Raw genomic sequence first — 17,363 nt, forward strand, 5'->3', positions numbered from 1 at the left:
CCACGTTATATTTTCGCACGATAAACGTGTCCGGCTCACGGACGTTTTCTTACAGTCCGGCTCAAGCACATCGAAGAAGAAATCCTGCGGCTCCAAGTCGATAAAAGGCCTCCATAGATCCCCAACCCACAAGTCGCATCGAACCCTGAATTTGCCCCCCACCCCACCCATCCCTCCGCCGCCAAGCCCTACCTAGGGTTTTGCCCCTCCCATCCCCTCCCCCATCCATGGATCCCTTCTCCAAGAAGCGCAAGCCAGACGAGAACGGCGCGGCCACCGCATCCCCGGCCGCCGGGGCCGCCGCGCTCGGGCTCACCCGCGACGACGTCCTGCGCCTCCTCGAGCCGCTCTCCCGCGACCAGCTCGCCGACATCGCCGCCGCCGCCGCGCTCGCCTCGGGAGTCGCGCTCGACGCCGTGCGCGCCGCCGCCGACCGCGACCCGGCGCTCCGCAAGCTCTTCGTGCGGGGCCTCGGCTGGGAGACCAACTCGGACTCGCTCCGCGCCATCTTCTCCGCCTTCGGCGACCTCGAGGAGGCCGTCGTCATCAGCGACAAGACCACCGGCCGCTCCAAGGGCTACGGCTTCGTCACCTTCCGCCACGCCGACTCCGCCGTCCTCGCCCTCAAGGAGCCGTCCAAGAAGATCGACGGCCGCGTCACCGTCACCCAGCTCGCCGCCGCGGGCGCCGCCGGCGGGCCGTCCGGCGGGGCGGGCGGCGCGGGCGGCGCCCCTTCGGCGGACGTCTCTCTCCGCAAGATCTTCGTCGGGAACGTCCCCGCTGACATGCCGTCCGAGCGCCTCCTCGCGCACTTTGCTGCCTACGGCGAGATTGAGGAGGGCCCGCTTGGGTTCGACAAGACCACGGGCAAGTTCAGGGGCTTTGCGCTCTTCGTGTACAAGACACCCGAGGGCGCTCAGGCCTCGTTGGTGGACTCGGTCAAGGTGATTGAAGGGCACCAGCTCTTGTGCAAGCTCGCCATTGAGGGGAAGAAGGGGAAGCAGCAACCGCAGCAATCTGGGCCTGTTGGTCAACAACAGCAACAGCAGATGCTCCCTCAGGACATGCCGGGTCCTGGCCATGGGCTAGGTGGACCACAGATGGGTGGGCAGTATGGTGGCCCTGGGAGTGGCATGCCGCCATCATTCGGTGGATTTGGTGGCCCTGGGCTTGGTGGTGGTCACAATCCATATGGGAACTTGCCGTCCTCCATGGGCGGTGGCGGCGGAGGTGCTGGTATGGGGTCGATGGGAAACCAGATGCCTTCTGGGATGGGCTCTGCTGGTGCATTTGGTCCCGGGGGAATGGGCGGTGGTTCATTTGGAGGAGGATCTCAGTTCGGTGCTGCTGGGATGGGTCCTTACGGTGGTTTAGGCATGGGCGGGGCATCCTCACTCTACCGGATGCAACAGGGCTCAGGTGGACTGCCATCTGGATATGGCGAGGGTGGAAACTACCCTCTGCCAGGGTCTGGCTTCCGGGGTCAGGAGATGTCACCAGGACCAGGTGGCAGGGCTCCTCCAATGTACCCCAACGTGCCACCTTATTTCTAAGGTAATTTTACACCCCTTCCATAGCTGTTACTTGCTACCCCAACGTGAACTAGCATATTGTAGCAAAGTATTATGTGGTTTGTCATAGATGCCTGTAGCTATTTTTTCATGGAATGCTACCGTGTTATGCCTGAACATGCGCTGCATCTGTTTGCAAATTGTGATTGTTGCATTTACCGTCACGCTGTGCTTTGTCTGTTTGTGAATGTGTGATGTATTTGAAATGTATGATTGCTTTCCTGGTTTAAGTTTGGATAATCTATAGGATAACTTATGCTATGTTATACCATCAAGTTGATCGGTGAGTATGGGGCATAGAATATGAAGGATGCTACTGATGTAATGCATAGCACCGAAATATCCCATACTCTTCCGGTTAGTTCTTTTTGAGAGGTTTGCCGATTATTTGGTTAGTTTTGCTCTGTGTTTATCTGCTATGAGTTTATTCGTGGGAGGGCACTTGTACGTTTGTGGCATGATGATGATGTGCAGCATAGTAATATGATGGTCTGATGCTCCCTTCGCTCTTCTTTGGTATTTTCCATGTTCGTGTTCCAGTAGCCGAGTTTGCTTTTCTTTGTTCTATTTGGCATGCCCTTGTGTAAAGTTGATAATTTGCTGCCTAGGTCATTGGTCTTGGATAATCAAGCTTCTGCGCTGTTGGTTTTTGGTTATGCTGACAGATCATGTGTATCTGTTTGGAATTGCCTTGATCTAAGTGCACTGGGTTGCAATTTTCAAAGGTGAATTGACCACTGTGTGAACAATATGGGCAGTCTTTCTTACCTACAGAGTACTGTAATGAGTTCATGCTGATGTATTTTGCTCTAAACACATACGTAACAAATTTATGACCCTGGTTTTCGATAAAACTGGCACTATTTTGAAAATTATGTGCTGAAAGCTAACATTCACTTAAATATCATTGCTAACATGTCTTCCTGACAACTTCTATGTTGGATCAAAGCTTATGTTGGTTGTAATTTTTGGCTAGCTCGTTAGCACATTTTGTAGAACCTCAGATTAGAGATTTCCACATTGGGAACTGAGCATCTGCAATTGTATGGTGGATTATATTTATATGATGTTTGTTCAATTAGATTTTTCTCCAATGCTACTATTTCTTTTAGTTGTGTCATGCTTGTCTATTCTTTTTGTCCTATGTAGTACCTCTATACATCTGTACTACATAATGCATCTGTAAAACTTGGCTACTAAGTTTGCATATCATGTGCTTATGCACAGAACATCTGGTATTTGAAGCTTTCTTTTCGTTTTTTATGGGTGACCCTGTCAATTCATGGGTGAATCATAAACATAACTATTCACATCCCCTCAATAACCTACTCTTCAAGATTACTAAGTAAATGTTAGTTATGTTGTTTATTGCATTTGTCAAACACACATACTAGATTTTCTGTACATAAATACTCTTCATGCTCTTTTGTTGATTAATTTATTTCACATATTTTGCTCTATTGAGCTACTTTGTAATATTCTTAATCAAAATCTTGTCCAATTTTGTGGGTATGATCTTCAAAGCTTCCATAATTTACTGCATTTATGTCCTTGCATTGTGTAAGGATTAGGTCCCTTATTAGGAACTTGATGAATTAAGAAGTATATGTATTTCACCTCTTTTCTTTGTATAATAACTGTATTTTGTCTGTATATTTTCTCTCTGATGAACTATTGATTGAATTCTAGTGAATGTGTGACTCAGGTTGTGACATCTCTTGGGAGCATATGCTTTGAATGGTTGTGCTGAATTCAGAAGTGTTGTCTGCTTACATGGATGTCTTGCATATTCTGGCTACCTCTGAACTGGAATTCAGTTTTGCTCTCAGTTTTCGCTGTTATGAGATAAATCAAGATAGATTAGTGTTTTCTATGAAATCTTTCGGTAGACATGTACTTTGTATGACTGCTTTGCAGTTTTCTGTCTATGGAGTTGTCTTTTAAAATTGTTGTGTTCTGTCTCATGATATCATGTATGGTGCGATAATTGTATGGAACTTTGCTTGGTAAACCGCGGAGTCTTCATATGTGTGAGTGATATCTGATTTTGGATGTCGGCTGGGTTGCTTTATGTGCTTGTGTTTTCGATCAGGTCTGAACTGTAAAGTTGCGCCTGTTCAGTTTCCTCATGAAGTTTTCGTGGTTGTTCGTTGTTCTCTAGTCTGAACTGATGTTTATCACTCAAGAATCTGTGCTGAGAGTAGGCTACGTTGTTATTTGTCGCACAAGAATTTGTGTTCGTGTAATAGTACACAGTGAGGTATGTCACAAGTTTAGTGGTTGACTCACAGTTTTGTGTCTGATAGTTTGTCGGCGCAGAAATTTTATTCTTACGTGCTGTTTGTAGCACAAGAACAGTGTTGATATTTACTCTGATTCCTCTAGTGAGACAGCTGGTGATGTTCTATTTGGTTGTTGCTTGGTTGATTTTAAGTGATTTTAGCCTTACTATTGGAATAGAGTATATCAGCTTAGACAGGCTGTGTATAGATGAATTAACGTGTTCATCAAGCTGCAAGAAGATCCTACTAGTGTACATTAGAGCCATGTCTTAAAGAAGCAAGTAAAATTACATTCCATGTGTCAGGTAGCCCTGGTAGGCACCAGTGGCTGCAATCAGCGTATGTGATTGGCTGTTGTCGTTGCTCCGTTGATAGAGGCTTCCCATCCCTGTTGGTAGTGTACACTGACGGATGTGCATCAATTCGGAGCTCAGAGAGATGGGTGATGTTGAGATATGTAGCAGGCGTCTTCATGCTTTGTATGTTCCTCTCTACGATGGAAATCAGGCCTTTTGGGAACCATGGAATGATTGTTTCATTTATGATGGGAGTTGTCTGATTGTAGCACCAATTAGCACTGTATTGTGGGCACATTTGTATGTTAGTTAGGTTGGCCGTAATGCATAATATTGATTGTGCTGCAAGAAATGTACCTTTTGTGTTCAGGTGAGATACTTCTGAAGAAGACCTTGGTTCTGGTTGGGTCTATGTTGTGATCGACCCATTTGGCCCATGTTCTCAGTGCTCTGTTGAACGCCTCCTCTCCTTCCATCTCGACATGCACACCATTTCTTTCTAGATGGTCCCACCTGTAGTCTAATAATCAGCTCTCCACTGAAAGAATTTAACACATGATGAAATAACCATGGAGACTTACGCCCTAAGCTTGCCAGTGTGTGTCCACCAGTGGCCAGTATTGAAGATGATGACATCTGCGCCGACAACTTGTTTAAGCATGGTTGGGAGCTGGTCAAGCTTGAGTGCCTTGGTCTGATCTTGCTTGGTTTCAAGCTTCACGAGGAATGGGCTCCAAAAGAATTCCACCGAGCAATTGTAATCCTGTATTTATTTTCAATTATATTGTAAGGAGCTCAGAGATAATACTTCTCAACATAGTGGCAAATAACAAACTTAAGTATAATATAGAATGTTGAATAATGGGTTGTTTGTTTCCACTCCTTTTGCGTCAGCCATTGTAATCAATGCAATCCGTGTCTCGTGAAACAATTTGTAAAGTGACGTGCTCCTGCACAGTTTTGATAGTCCGATAGTACAAAGAACATAATTACATTTGCACGCGAGGACCTAAGTGCCATGGGGTATTATTTTTGAGAGCTAAATGCTACATGGAGTATTATTTTTAACAGCTAAATGCTATATGGAGTAAGTTATAAGGAATGTGACAATCATGAACCTGCTAAATGCTACATGGAGTATTGTTTTTAACAGCTAAATGCTACGTGGAGTAAGTTATAAGGAATGTGACAATCATGAACCTGCACGCTCTAATTCCGAACATTGCATATCTAGATTTTCGTGGCCAGTGCCAAAATGGGTTGACCCATTATCAACGTTGTTGCTAAGGAAAAGTAGATCAATGTCCGCAATTGAGTGTGTTTCCGTAACGGGTAGATCAGCACTGTCTAAACGGAGACGAATGACAGTAATAACGATAGACTTAAGAGGCTCTTCGAGATGACAGACTTAAGTGATTAAAGGACAAAAAGACGTACCATGGCGCGGAAGATCCTGTACTCGGAGCTGACATCCTCGATGCGCGTCCGCGACCGGTCGGGCAGCGCCGTGTAGATGATGCAGGCGAGCGACTCCCACATGTTGCGGTTGAGCGAGTCGCCGACGAAGACGAGTCGCCTGTTCCGCAACTGCTCCAGCACCTCCGCGCCGCGGAACCTCGCGCTGCCGCACCCCCTCGGCTGCCACCGCCACTGCTCGTAGCCGGCGTCCGGGCGGCCGTTCCTCCGGCACGTCACCTGGTCGCTGAGGAACGGGCACTCCGCCGCCTGGTAGAGCGGGTAGGCAGCCGGGTCGTGCACCCAGCTCCCGTCGAGCAGGTCGCACTCCCTCCCCTCTCCGTCGCCGTCCTCCCACGCCGGTGCAGGCGCCGGCGCACTGCCGAGTGCCATCTCCTCATCGTCCACCTCCTCGCGGCCAAGGTCGCCGTAGCCCGCGTCGGGTGCCGGCGCTTCCACGTCGTGATCATGGTAAGCTGCTGCAGCAACAGCAGCAGCGACATGAGGAGGAGCAGGTGGTGGCGCGGTGCGGGCAAGCCGCTGCTGCTGCGCCCTGGAGAAGTGCTCCCATAGCCGCGGCGTCGGGAAGAAGGGGCGGGAGCCGAGGAGGAGGCCCGCCAAGAAGAGACAGAGGCAGAGGAGGGAGCAGAGAGCCCCTCTCTGCGCCGAGGACGCCGTGATGGAATCCATTACGTACCTTCTCTGCGCGCGCTAGTTACTGGAGCGCGTTCACGAGCTGGCTATGGCGAAAAAGTCACGGTACTTACTATAGGACACAGGTCAATGAAGCACCATGGTCAGCACCACGGACGAAGCGAGGAAGGCGTGGTTGTGGGTTTTTGGTTGGGTCAGCGTTGTCTTGGTGAGAAGGGGTTGGGGTTTTGGTCTGGCGCCGTTGATGCTGCTGTGTTTATGCGAGCTTCCTCGGTGACCTATCTACTCGACTTTTCTGGTGCTTTCTCTCTTGTCACTCCATGTAATCATGTCTGTGGCAGGCGGGAGGGTCGATGTGTACGAGAGAAGGTAATTAACCCAGCTAGTGATCCTGAGTGGAGAGGGGAGTGAGTGTGCCCATTGCTTGAAGGATCGGTAATGTACTTCCGTGCGTGTGTTCCTGTCCGGTATGTTTGATTACCAAGGGTAGCTCGAGCGGGCAGCATCATGCCGCCTTTGCAGGTTAGCCTAGTGGATATAATGAGGCCCTCGCAAACAGCCATCATTCCGGCCTCTCGACGCTTTCATGTCTGAATGTACAACCAGGGATTTGCTGCAGAGAAAGACATTCCATCTGGAAGACTATCATCAATCTGTTGAGCAGCAGAATGCTGTGTTGACTGGAAAACAGCAGGCGGGTGCTGTAGATCATGACACGGATACCATGGGTGGAAATAAGAATCTGAAAACCGTATCTGATATGGAGCTTATTTATTCAGAAAGGGTGCAGAAGTTGATACAACAAGAACAGACGGGAAGTTTTATCAGAAAATGCAAGAATATGAAGAGATATTAAATGAGGAGAGCATGTGAACTAACAAAGTTCCACATGATAATTCCTGTGAGGGGATGGGATCATATAGTGGTGTTATGCAGTCACAAAACAATGAAATACGGTAAAATGATCAAGATCTGGATGAGGAGCCTGACAAACTTACAATTGTCGCTCTGTCCTGGACACCACAACTTCGGCTCAGGCGAACTGGCGATTTTCAAGCGACCTCGCGCCGCCGCCGTTTCCTTCCCCGCCCTGACCTCCCGCCGACGCTGGTACTCGCCGGTGCATCCGGCGGAGGAGCATGTCCATCCCGAAGTGGACGGCGGGCTTTCCATCGTTCGCCGAGGAGGTAAGGATGGGAGAGGAGAGGGCGCGGAAGGAGAAGGAAGCGCTGATGGCGGAGGAGAGAAAGCAAGCGTTGCTGCAGCGGAAGTTGTTGATCCTCCAGATCAGCCTCGCGTCCGAGAGGGCGATCGAGCAGATGGCGAAGGGATGGCGACCGCAGATCTCAGGGCAGGGGCTCGAGGAGCAGGTGGATGCGGCGTTGGCGATGATCAAGTTAAAGGATCCCGAATACCCGAAGCGGCTAATGGCGGAGCAGGGGCTGGAGGATCTGGAAAATTGGACGCCGTGAAGGCCTCGCCTCGGGGCTCGCTGCTGAGCCCTTCTCCATTGCTGCTTGGCGGTGATGGGGTGCAGACTGAGGGCCCTGCTGGTCCTCGAAGCTCTGCGGAATTTCAGCGGCGGATGGAGAGGATTCGTCGGGGAAATCCGTCCCCGACGAGGAGCTTCTCGCCAGAGAGGTTGGGGGAAACTAGGAGAAGTCCCCAGAGGCGGGCCCCACCGCGCAGCCACTCCTTGTTGGAAGCCATGGGTGGCCGTCGATTGGATCCTCCTGATCGAAATTGGGCCGTTGGTGGCTTCTCAGGGTCGGCGGATTTCAGGAATACGTCTTCAACTTTGGATATAATGGTGGTTGCTCCGCCCGTCTCGGACAACAAACGCCTGGTCGGATCTAGGGCTCCGCCTGGTTCTCAGACTCTTGTCTGGATCAGGAGGGAGTTGGTCCAGGCGAGATCCTTCACTCCTGCCGATTGCTACCCCGCTAGATCTGGTTTTCTACCCAAGCCAATAGTGATCAAGTACTCAGATCTGTGGGGAGCTGAAGAAGGGAGGAAATCGTTCGTGGAGGTCATCAAGATGGCGGGAGGGGGTCGAGGTGCGGGAAGATTTGGTGGTGCTGGGGGTGGCCGTGGCCCTGGTGGTGGCCGTGCTCCTCCAGCGGCAGCTGCGACAACATCGGCGGCAACCTCCCTTGGCGTCGCTCCTGATCCAGTTATTGTCAAGAACGAGTTTCCCCAACCCATGATGCAGCATATGGGGACGGCTGGTCAAGGTATGTTCCCGATGATGCAACCCAATATGTGGAACATGCCGATGAGTCAATAGTCGCAGTTCTTCGACAACCAGCAAATTCCCCCCTGGTTTCAACCCCATGATGATGCTGCCTCAGGGGATCACTCCCAGCCTTCCCCAACCTAATAGCCAGGGTAGCAGCGCTACTCTGATCCCTTCACAGCAACATCAGGTCTCTGGTGGTAGTAAGAACAAGAAGAAGAATCAAAAAGAGACTGCTTCTGATGGATCAAAGAATAGTGGTGATAGGACTAGGATTAATATGCAGTTGACAATGGCTAGTGGGCCTGGACCTATCCTGGACCCCAAATTCAAGAATGTGACTTGTTACAACTGTGGAGAGCTTGGTCATTATGTAGGCCTCTGCACCAGGATCAAAAGATGTTTCATTTGCAGCAAAACTAGGCACCACATGGATAATTGCCTTATGCATGTGGTACTCTCTTCTACCTACTGCCCAATACTGGGGGAGTGCAAACCCTGGACTGGGGTTCTTTCATGTGGAGGTGGAAGGGCCAGAAGCAGTTCAATGGTTGAACATGGATAATGTAGGTGTGGTGGTGGTCAAGGAGGGAGAAATTTCTGCTGAAGAGCTTGAGAAATGTTTCAATGATATGTGAAAAGTGAATTGGTTCTGGCAGATCAGACAGCTTGATCCTAAGAGGTTCTTAGTGAGGTTTCCTCCTAGCAAGAGAGTCAAGGAGTTAGTGGAGTACCCCTCCATTAATCTCAAGAAGGATGGAGTGGTGATTTACTTTGTAAACTGGGAGGGTGAAGCAGAACCTTTTGAGGAGTTCCAGGAGGTTTGGGTCAAGATAATTGGCATCCCTGCTAAGTGGCTGACTTGGAAGACAATTTGCCAAGTCTCCACTACTCTACGTGTCCTTGTCAACATTGACTGGCAAGGCATCTTCAGGAGTTTCTACAAGGAAGTCAGAGTCAAGGTGGCTGTAAGGGACAAATCCAAAATCCCATCCAACAAGCTCTTTGAAATGGAGCAATGTTTCTTCCTGATTGATTTTCTTGTGGAGAATGAAGGAGAAGCTATTGATGTAGATGAGGATGATGATGAAGACCCTGGTCAAAGCAATGAAGAGGACAAGCTTGATGATGACACTGAAATTAGGGATGACTTCAAGGCTTTGGATAATAGCAAATCTGGTGGGAGCAATAGCAAGATGGAGACAGATCCTTCCATCCCTCCTGGTGGAAGAAGTGTTTCTAGATCTGCTGCTCAACAGAGCCTGGAGACATGTCTGCAAGACAAGATGTTTGGCAAGGAGCCACATATCCTGCTGATAATGCTCTAGTGTTAAGGAATGCTGAGGAGAACATTGAGAAGAATCTTCTTCAACATTTTGATGCTGAGAGTGATGAAGATGTTGAGGGTGTTAAACAGATGAATGATGAAATGGTGTCCAACAATCCTGATCCTACCATGCCTTCCATGGTATGGAAGGAGAAGAAGCAGTGGGGCCCTATGCAAGCTACAAGAATGAGCTCTACAATTCCAAGGGATGACAAGACTGTTATTGAGAAAGCCCAAGATCTTAAGAAGGCAAAAAATCTGGAGATCCCTAAAGGTAATAAGATCTATGGCTTCTCCAATTCTTTTGCAGCCCTTGATAATCCAATTTTACTTGATAAAGCAAAAAATGTTGGCCTTAGCATGGGACATAAAAATCTGAATGCTGATTCTGTTATTGATAAAATTAAAGAGGTTGAAACAAAAAGTGAAAGGACGAGATGTCGCCTAGAGGGGGGGGGGGGTGAATAGGCGTTTAAAACTCTTACGGATTTGGCTTGTAAGAATGCGGAATTAAACTATGTTTATTCTACAAGCACAAACCCTAAATATGCTAGGCTCAACTAAGTGCAACAACAACAAGTAGAGCTAAGCAAGATAGGCACAAGATATATGTAGCACAAGTGATAGCAAGATATGTGTACTTCAAGCACGATGGCTATCACAAGGAAAGTAAGTTCGGGTATAGAAATAACAGAGGCACGCGGAGACGAAGATGTATTCCTGTGTTCCCTTCCTTTGCAAGAAGGTACGTCACGTTTGGAGAGGTGGAGGTCCCACGAAGGATTCCCCAACGCCACGAAGGCTCACCTTCTTCTCCGAAGTTATACATGATGCAGTCCATAAGGGGCAATCTGGTTTTATTTTTAAACTTGATTATGAAAAGGCCTATGATAGGGTGGACAGAGATTTCCTTTTGAGAGTTATGAGGATGAGGGGTTTTAGCCCTAGATGGATGTCTATCATTGAGGGGCTCTTGCACAATGGATCTGTTGGTGTTAGGATTAATGACTGCAATAGTCAGTTCTTCCTCACCAGTAGAGGTGTGAGATAGGGGGATCCTATATCCCCCATTCTTTTTAATTTTATGGCTGATGTTTTCACCAAGGTCTTGTCCAAAGCTGCTGGTGGAGGACAGATAGCTGGACTCATGCAAGAGCTAGGAGGGGGAGGGGTCATTAGTATGCAGTATGCTGATGATACTCTACTCTTCCTAGAAAACAATTTACATTCTGCCATAAACTTAAAATGGATCCTGGCTTGTTTTGAGCATATGTCTGGTATGAGGATTAATTTCCATAAATGTGATCTAGTCCCTGTTAATGTGGTTGAGAGTGATGCACAACTTATTGCTCAATCCTTGAGTTGTAAGCTGGGGGAATTCCCTTTGCAATATCTAGGAGTTCCTCTACATCACAGCAAGCTTAAGAGAGAGGATATACAACATGTTGTTGACAAGATCCTCAAGAGAGCTACTGGTTGGAGAGGGAAGCTTCTTAACCATGTTGCTAAGTTAGAGCTGGTTAGAAGTGTCCTGGCCAGTATTCCCATTTATTTACTTAGTGTGATCAAATTCCCCAAGTGGGCTATTACCCTTATTAATTCTCAGATGGCTCACTACCTTTGGGACAACTATGAGGGGCACCATAAGTACCACCTAGCTAATTGGGGATTGGTCACTAGGAAAAAAGAATATGGAGGCTTAGGCATTCATCTATCAGAAATGAACATGTGCCTCTTAGCCTCTTGGATTAAGAGATATCACTTAAATGAGAACAAGTTGTGGAAACAGATAGTGTCCTAACTTCTTCTCTTGCTCATCTAGTGGTGCCTTTCCCTTTTGGAAATGGGTTTTGTGGGCTGCCAAAGCTGCTAAGATGAGTTATCAGTGGAAAGTAGGGGATGGTAGGAACATTAAGTTCTGGGAAGATCATAGGTTTGGTTCTTGCTCCCTGGCTATTCAATATTGGGAAGTTTATTTCCTAGTGAATGAGCAAAATAAGACCATTGCTGATCTTTGGGATGGGTCTTCTCTGAAAGTGACCTTTAGGAGATATGTTGACCATAGATTGATGATGCAATGGCTGGAAATTCAGAAAATTGTTCAAACTATCACTTTGAGTAACATTAAGGATAGTTTGATTTGGAAGTGGGAAGCCAGTGGGTTGTATAGTGTGAAATCCATGTATGTTGTAGTTAATTTTGGAGGGATTAAACCTGTTGATATTCACTGTGTTTGGAAAATCAAAGTACCCCCAATAATTCATTTCTTTCTTTGGTTGCTCTTCCACAATAAGCTACTCACTAGAGATAATTTGGTCAAGAGACAAAGTGTTGATGATTTAACTTGTGTTTTTTGCAATGAAGTGGAATCTTGTCAACACCTTTTCTTTGACTGTGTGGTTGCTTCTAAAATCTGGAAAGAAATTGTTATAGCCTTGAGTCTTAATCTTAAGATCTCAAGCATGCATGACATTACTTCTCTTTGGAATGAAAAGAAAAAAAAATACAATATGATCTTTGCTGCTGTTTTGAGAACTATATGGATTACCAGAAATGATCAAATCGTTCTCAATGGATTGGCATGCAGGGACTGTGGAGACGCTTGGCTTGCAGTTGTGCTCAGTGGAGAATCCTGCTGAAGGAAGAAGGAAGAGAAGAGCTGACGATATTGCTGAGCAAGGTGGATAGTTTGGCTCGGCTGCCACCGCTGCTATTGTGGCCGGAGCCTGGCTGACTCTCCAGAAGAAGGCAAGATCAACTCTGGAGGTCTGTGACATGAACAACACGAGGGGTTTTGGCCCGATGCTGATCACAGCTGAAGACTTGGCGAGGACCCTGGAAGCTAATGACCTAATTCTGGTGGGTGATGGTGCAGGCTTCAAAGTCCTGAACCGTCTTTAGCCTGGAGGGTGCTGTCACTTTTGGGTCTCAAAGCTGGTCTCCTTAATCTGGTGCTGTCGCCTGTTTAAAAATCCTCTAATTGTTGGGTGGTCTATAGCCTAAAACTTTGGTGCTTGATCTGCGTTTATATGAAGTGTGGGTGTTTTGTAATGCAAAAAAACAAATCTGGATGATGTAGTTTGGTTGGATGGTTTCAATATATTTGGAACCGGGGGTGGTGCCCCTGTTTCTCTAAAAAAAAACTCAGGTCGCAGACGTACTCTCAAACTGATCAAGAAGAGGAAAAGCTGGCCAGGGAAGCTGCCTTGCTCAGGAGAAGCCTTAAGGATCAATGATGCTTCCGAGCCAAATGCCAAAGGGAGAATGATGGAGAAAACTGTGGAACAAACAAAGAAGAGGAATCTTGAAGTGCCTGGCAAGTCTTATAACACTGTTTCAGGCACTCTAGCTGCTATTCTAATTATTATGGTTGAAGAAGTTAGTATTTCTTTAGGACGTATATAAGAAACTGCGTAATATTTCTGTAATTAAAGATCTGGAGGAGGCTAGGCATGATTTACATGAAAGTAGTAGAAAGATGAATGCTAAGCAAGTTAGGAATGAGAATTATCCTTGCCAACCACATGATGACATAAAAGATATTCAAGATCTCTTAACTGATAGTGAAATTACTGATGATGATTTAGATTCTTTGTCTGCTGTAGAAAAACCAGGACAATCACAGTTGTGGAATGGTTTGATGAATATTAAAGATATTTCCTACAATTATTGTAGAAAAAAACTTGGAGATGGCAAAGGCACCAGATTTTGGAAGGATAAATGGGTGAGAAATACTCCTTTTGCCAGTAAATTCCCCAGGCTATATGACATATCTACTTTGCATAATATCACAGTACATTCTGTGATAGCAGGAGGGATGGGGGTATTGCAATTTAGGAGAAATCTGTGGGGGGTATATTTAGAGATGTTTACTAAATTAATCAGGGAAGTTGAAAATGTGGTTTAAATTGATGAAAATGTTTTTTTTTTTAATTCGGGTCCTGATCTAGTTAAAGGTTTAACTGTTAGATCGTTTTATGCTCAGTTACATTCACATTTTCCTAAATGTTAAAATGAAAATTCCTCCAAACTCAAAGTGTACTCTTGACTGATATCTAAAAGAAGTATTCTGACAGGAGATACTCTGTTACATGGGGGGTGGGGGGTGTATTGCAGCTGTTTTTTTTTTTGGACAATTTCCAAGGGGGTTTTCGTAGTGATCCGATATCTGTGGTACATTAATTATGTCATTTGTTGATGATTGGGCAAGGATCAGAAGTTTCTCAGCCTAGAATCCAAAAAGACTACTGGATGTGGCGGCCGAAGTGTTCTCTAGAGGTGCATCTTGAAAAAAACCCTCCTCATCTACAATGTTTGCCTGGTGGTTGCTGAGTAAAAGATGAAGAAAATATGTTGAGATGTGTTGTGTTGTGTTGTGAGTTTACATAATGTACGTTTGTGCTCAGTTGAGAAGTTGTGGAGCAAAAAAAGCTCATGTATAGGGTCCTGTTAGGCTCTAAATTCGCATGTTTAACTGAGAAACTTTTACTTCTATACGAACCTCTACTGTGATTTCGTTAATGAAATTGGGGAGAGACCCTTTTCTCAAAAAAGTGTGCTTTGTAGCGAGCCACTGTTGGAAACCTGGGATCACTATTTTCGAGTGCCCTTTCTCCAAATCATGCCGGCAGTACCTCTGCCCTGCACTTCAGCTCCCTACAGGAACCAACTACCTTGATAGTTTGAACCTTCTCAAGCTACACTTGGACGAGCCTTTCTTCATGTAGATTATTATCCTCTCTGCACGGGCAATCTGAAACACTACCAGTGCCAAGATTTTCAAAGGCGTCAGACGTAACTTGTGTAGATGCAGAGCTATTTTTAAAGAGGAGTTGCGGTGACTAAAATATGTTGTCAGGCTGGGTAGATAGTTTCATTTAATTCTACCCCTTCTTTTTTGTACAGTTCTCTTGCACAACTGTCACCTACGAAAAAAATCTACAAAAATATGCAGTAGAGTCCTACTGCTTCCATAAAAAAATGCAATTGTAGCGAATTACTATTTTTTTTAAAATAATTTTCCGGAGACACTACGACATAAGGGAAGAAGGAAATCAAGATAAGGATATGGAGGCTGATGGCGTTAGGTTGAGGCTCTCAACGGCCACACGTCTCTCCTGCTGAATGCCACTCACCGGAACTAGGAGCGTCGGAACTCTGAAGCACCAGGACCCCAACATAGAGAGACGCCGGATCTAGCCCATCTCATCTGAACGAGCCAAAACCCTCTGACGGGTCCAACGGCCACGGGGTAGCTAGCACGATAACAAAAGTCAAGCTGAGAGGGTGAACCTTATTTCACTTACTGTTTGAGTTACTGAGTTTTATTAATTACGAAGCATCATATTTTTTTGCGGGTATGGAGTTACACATTTCTGTAGAGTTTTGCATAAATATTCCACTCGAATCTAAGCTACAAATAAATGCCATATACATTGATTGATCATTGATGCAGAGGTTGGGCTTCCTTTTTTCTACTAAATAAAAATATATAATACAAGACCAGTAAAACAATACACACAAAATACAGCGACGCAGGCAACGATCGCGCGTGTGCATACCTGTACGTATCAAGCTTGGGTGTAGAGGCGAGCCTGGAGCTTGGGTTCAGGTATGGCCTCCAGCGGGAACTTGCGCGGCGTGGTCATCCCGTATATCTCCTCCATGCTCAGCGCCTCCTTGGTCACGCCGCTCGGGAGCCTCCACGTGAACCCGTGCAGGAGGTTGGCCAGGCTCATCTGGATCACCTTCAGCCCGAGGCTGTACCCTGGGCACATCCTGCGCCCCGACCCGAACGGCAGCAGCTCGAAGTCCTGCCCCTTGACGTCGATCTTGCTGCCGATGAACCGCTCCGGCAAGAACTGCTCCGGCGTGTCCCACAGTGCCGGGTCGCGGCCGATGGACCACACGTTCACGAGCACACGCGTGCCGACGGGGATGTCGTAGCCGCCAACGGACGCGTCCTGGCGGGACAGCCGGGGCGCCAGCATCGGCGCCACCGGGTGCAGCCGCATCGTCTCCTTGACAATGGCCTCCATGTAGGGGAGGCTCGTCATGTCCTCCTCGGTCACCCAGTGCTCTCGCCCCACTACGCGGTCCAGCTCCTCCGTGGCCTTGGCGAACACCTCGGGCTTCTTCAGGATCTCTGACATTGCCCACTCCACCGTAATGGCCGAGCTCTCAGTGCCGGCGACGATGAGGTCCTGCGTGGAATTAAGTATAGTAGTTCTGTGCGATTAGTGGTTCTCCGTATTTTAGCTTCCGCACCGCACAGTCGATCGGAAATGTTGAAACTGAAGTTCTTTTACCGACTAGTAACGGAAAATTACATGGACATGGACGCACTTACGAGAATGAAAGCCTTGGCGCCATCCCGGTGGATCGGTACCTCGAGATTGGGGTCGCTGGTTATCTCCAGCAGCACGTCCACCATATCCTTGGCCACGAAGCTCTCCCCCTTGAGGTGGCGCCGCCCGTTGTGCTCGTCAACGACGTGCTCCAGGAACCGGTCGAACTTCTTGCTCAGCTTCTTCATCCTCTTGATGTACCCTTGCAGGTCCATCCAGTCGAGCCACGGGATGGAGTCGCCGATGTTGAACACGCCGTTGAGAAGGAACCACTCGTCGACCATCCACCTGAACTCCTCCTGCGTCGTCGTCGTAGCATCCTTATGCAGGTACTTCTTGCCCAGAACCATGCGTGTGATCACGTTGAGGCTCAAGGTGAACAGGTGGTCCTTGAGCAGCACGACACGCCCGGAGGCGTGGTGCAGATCGCGCAGGAGCACGCGCATCTCCTCGCTGCGGATGTACCTGTATGACTCGAGCCGTTTGGCACTGAAGAGCTCCGTGAGGCACATCTTGCGTGCCTGCCGCCAGTAGGCGCCGTAGGAGGACCAGGTGATGTCGCTGTAGTGGTAGGCTGTGTACTTGCCGGCGGCCGTCTTGGGCCGGTCGATGAACACAACGTCCTGCGTCTTTAGGAAGAACTTGGCCATCTCGGCGGACGAGCCGACGACGACGGGGATCGAACCGAATTGGAGGTACATGAGAGGGCCGTACCTCTTGGAGAGCACATGGATGGAACGATGGGGGAGCGATCCGATGAGGTTGAGGTTCCCGATGATCGGCCAAGGCTTAGGTCCAGGTGGGAGCCTGTATGCCCGGCGGCCACGCCGGAGAATGGTTGCTAGGAACAGCACGATGGCGAGGAAGGGCGCCCATGGTGGTAGCTCCATTGGGGGCTAGCTTGAACCGGACGCTATTTCATTGGAACCTAACGTCCACTTATGCCTGGTAAGGGCCTATACAATGGTCTAGACGACTAAGGTATGTTCTCCACGTCACCTGTAGACTCTGATGTAGACACTTTGTACATAAGTCTTTTGAGGTGTCTGAACAAGAAACCGTCAATTCCATGGAGTATATTTGTTCTGCATGTTTGCCGCAGGTAAAAAAAGGCCTCTCAAATTAACTATCTCGGCTTCATGTATCTTTTTCATCAGCAAACAAACATGTCTTACTTCATTGACAGCTACGCAAT

The 17,363-nt window shown here is 47.8% G+C and overlaps 3 protein-coding genes across 3 annotated transcripts; 1 reads left to right on the forward strand and 2 right to left on the reverse strand.

Annotated features, from left to right (window-relative positions):
- Positions 1-203: 203 nt before the first annotated feature.
- On the forward strand, positions 204-3,642 carry LOC124666900 (UBP1-associated protein 2C-like). Its single transcript, XM_047204234.1, has 2 exons — positions 204-1,554; positions 3,277-3,642. The coding sequence occupies exon 1, from the start codon at positions 228-230 to the stop codon at positions 1,551-1,553; it is 1,326 nt and encodes a 441-aa protein (XP_047060190.1). The 5' UTR covers positions 204-227; the 3' UTR covers position 1,554; positions 3,277-3,642.
- Positions 3,643-4,099: 457 nt separating this feature from the next.
- LOC124663505 (protein trichome birefringence-like 28) lies at positions 4,100-6,294 on the reverse strand. Its single transcript, XM_047201199.1, has 4 exons — positions 5,587-6,294; positions 4,731-4,912; positions 4,507-4,662; positions 4,100-4,430 (listed from the first exon to the last, which is right to left on the reverse strand). Exons 1-4 carry the CDS (start codon positions 6,292-6,294, stop codon positions 4,100-4,102), a joined length of 1,377 nt encoding a protein of 458 aa, XP_047057155.1.
- An 8,936-nt stretch (positions 6,295-15,230) lies between these two features.
- On the reverse strand, positions 15,231-17,124 carry LOC124663252 (trimethyltridecatetraene synthase-like). Its single transcript, XM_047200975.1, has 2 exons — positions 16,171-17,124; positions 15,231-16,024 (listed from the first exon to the last, which is right to left on the reverse strand). The coding sequence occupies exons 1-2, from the start codon at positions 17,056-17,058 to the stop codon at positions 15,392-15,394; spliced, it is 1,521 nt and encodes a 506-aa protein (XP_047056931.1). The 5' UTR covers positions 17,059-17,124; the 3' UTR covers positions 15,231-15,391.
- Positions 17,125-17,363: the final 239 nt, after the last annotated feature.

Source organism: Lolium rigidum, chromosome 6 (assembly GCF_022539505.1).
Source record: "Lolium rigidum isolate FL_2022 chromosome 6, APGP_CSIRO_Lrig_0.1, whole genome shotgun sequence".
Classification (NCBI taxonomy): domain Eukaryota; kingdom Viridiplantae; phylum Streptophyta; class Magnoliopsida; order Poales; family Poaceae; genus Lolium; species Lolium rigidum.

What these genes read in the sequence shown, in the direction of transcription:
- LOC124666900 (XM_047204234.1), top strand. Translation starts at nt 228, where the DNA reads ATGGATCCCTTCTCCAAGAAGCGCAAGCCAGACGAGAACGGCGCGGCC.
- LOC124663252 (XM_047200975.1), bottom strand. Translation starts at nt 17,058, where the DNA reads ATGGAGCTACCACCATGGGCGCCCTTCCTCGCCATCGTGCTGTTCCTA. An exon ending in GCGCCAAGGCTTTCATTCTC is followed by an intron (nt 16,025 to 16,170) that starts GTAAGTGCGTCC and finishes AATTCCACGCAG; the next exon opens with GACCTCATCGTCGCCGGCAC.
- LOC124663505 (XM_047201199.1), bottom strand. Translation starts at nt 6,294, where the DNA reads ATGGATTCCATCACGGCGTCCTCGGCGCAGAGAGGGGCTCTCTGCTCC. An exon ending in ACAGGATCTTCCGCGCCATG is followed by an intron (nt 4,913 to 5,586) that starts GTACGTCTTTTT and finishes AAATAAATACAG; the next exon opens with GATTACAATTGCTCGGTGGA. An exon ending in ATCTCACCTGAACACAAAAG is followed by an intron (nt 4,431 to 4,506) that starts GTACATTTCTTG and finishes CCCACAATACAG; the next exon opens with TGCTAATTGGTGCTACAATC.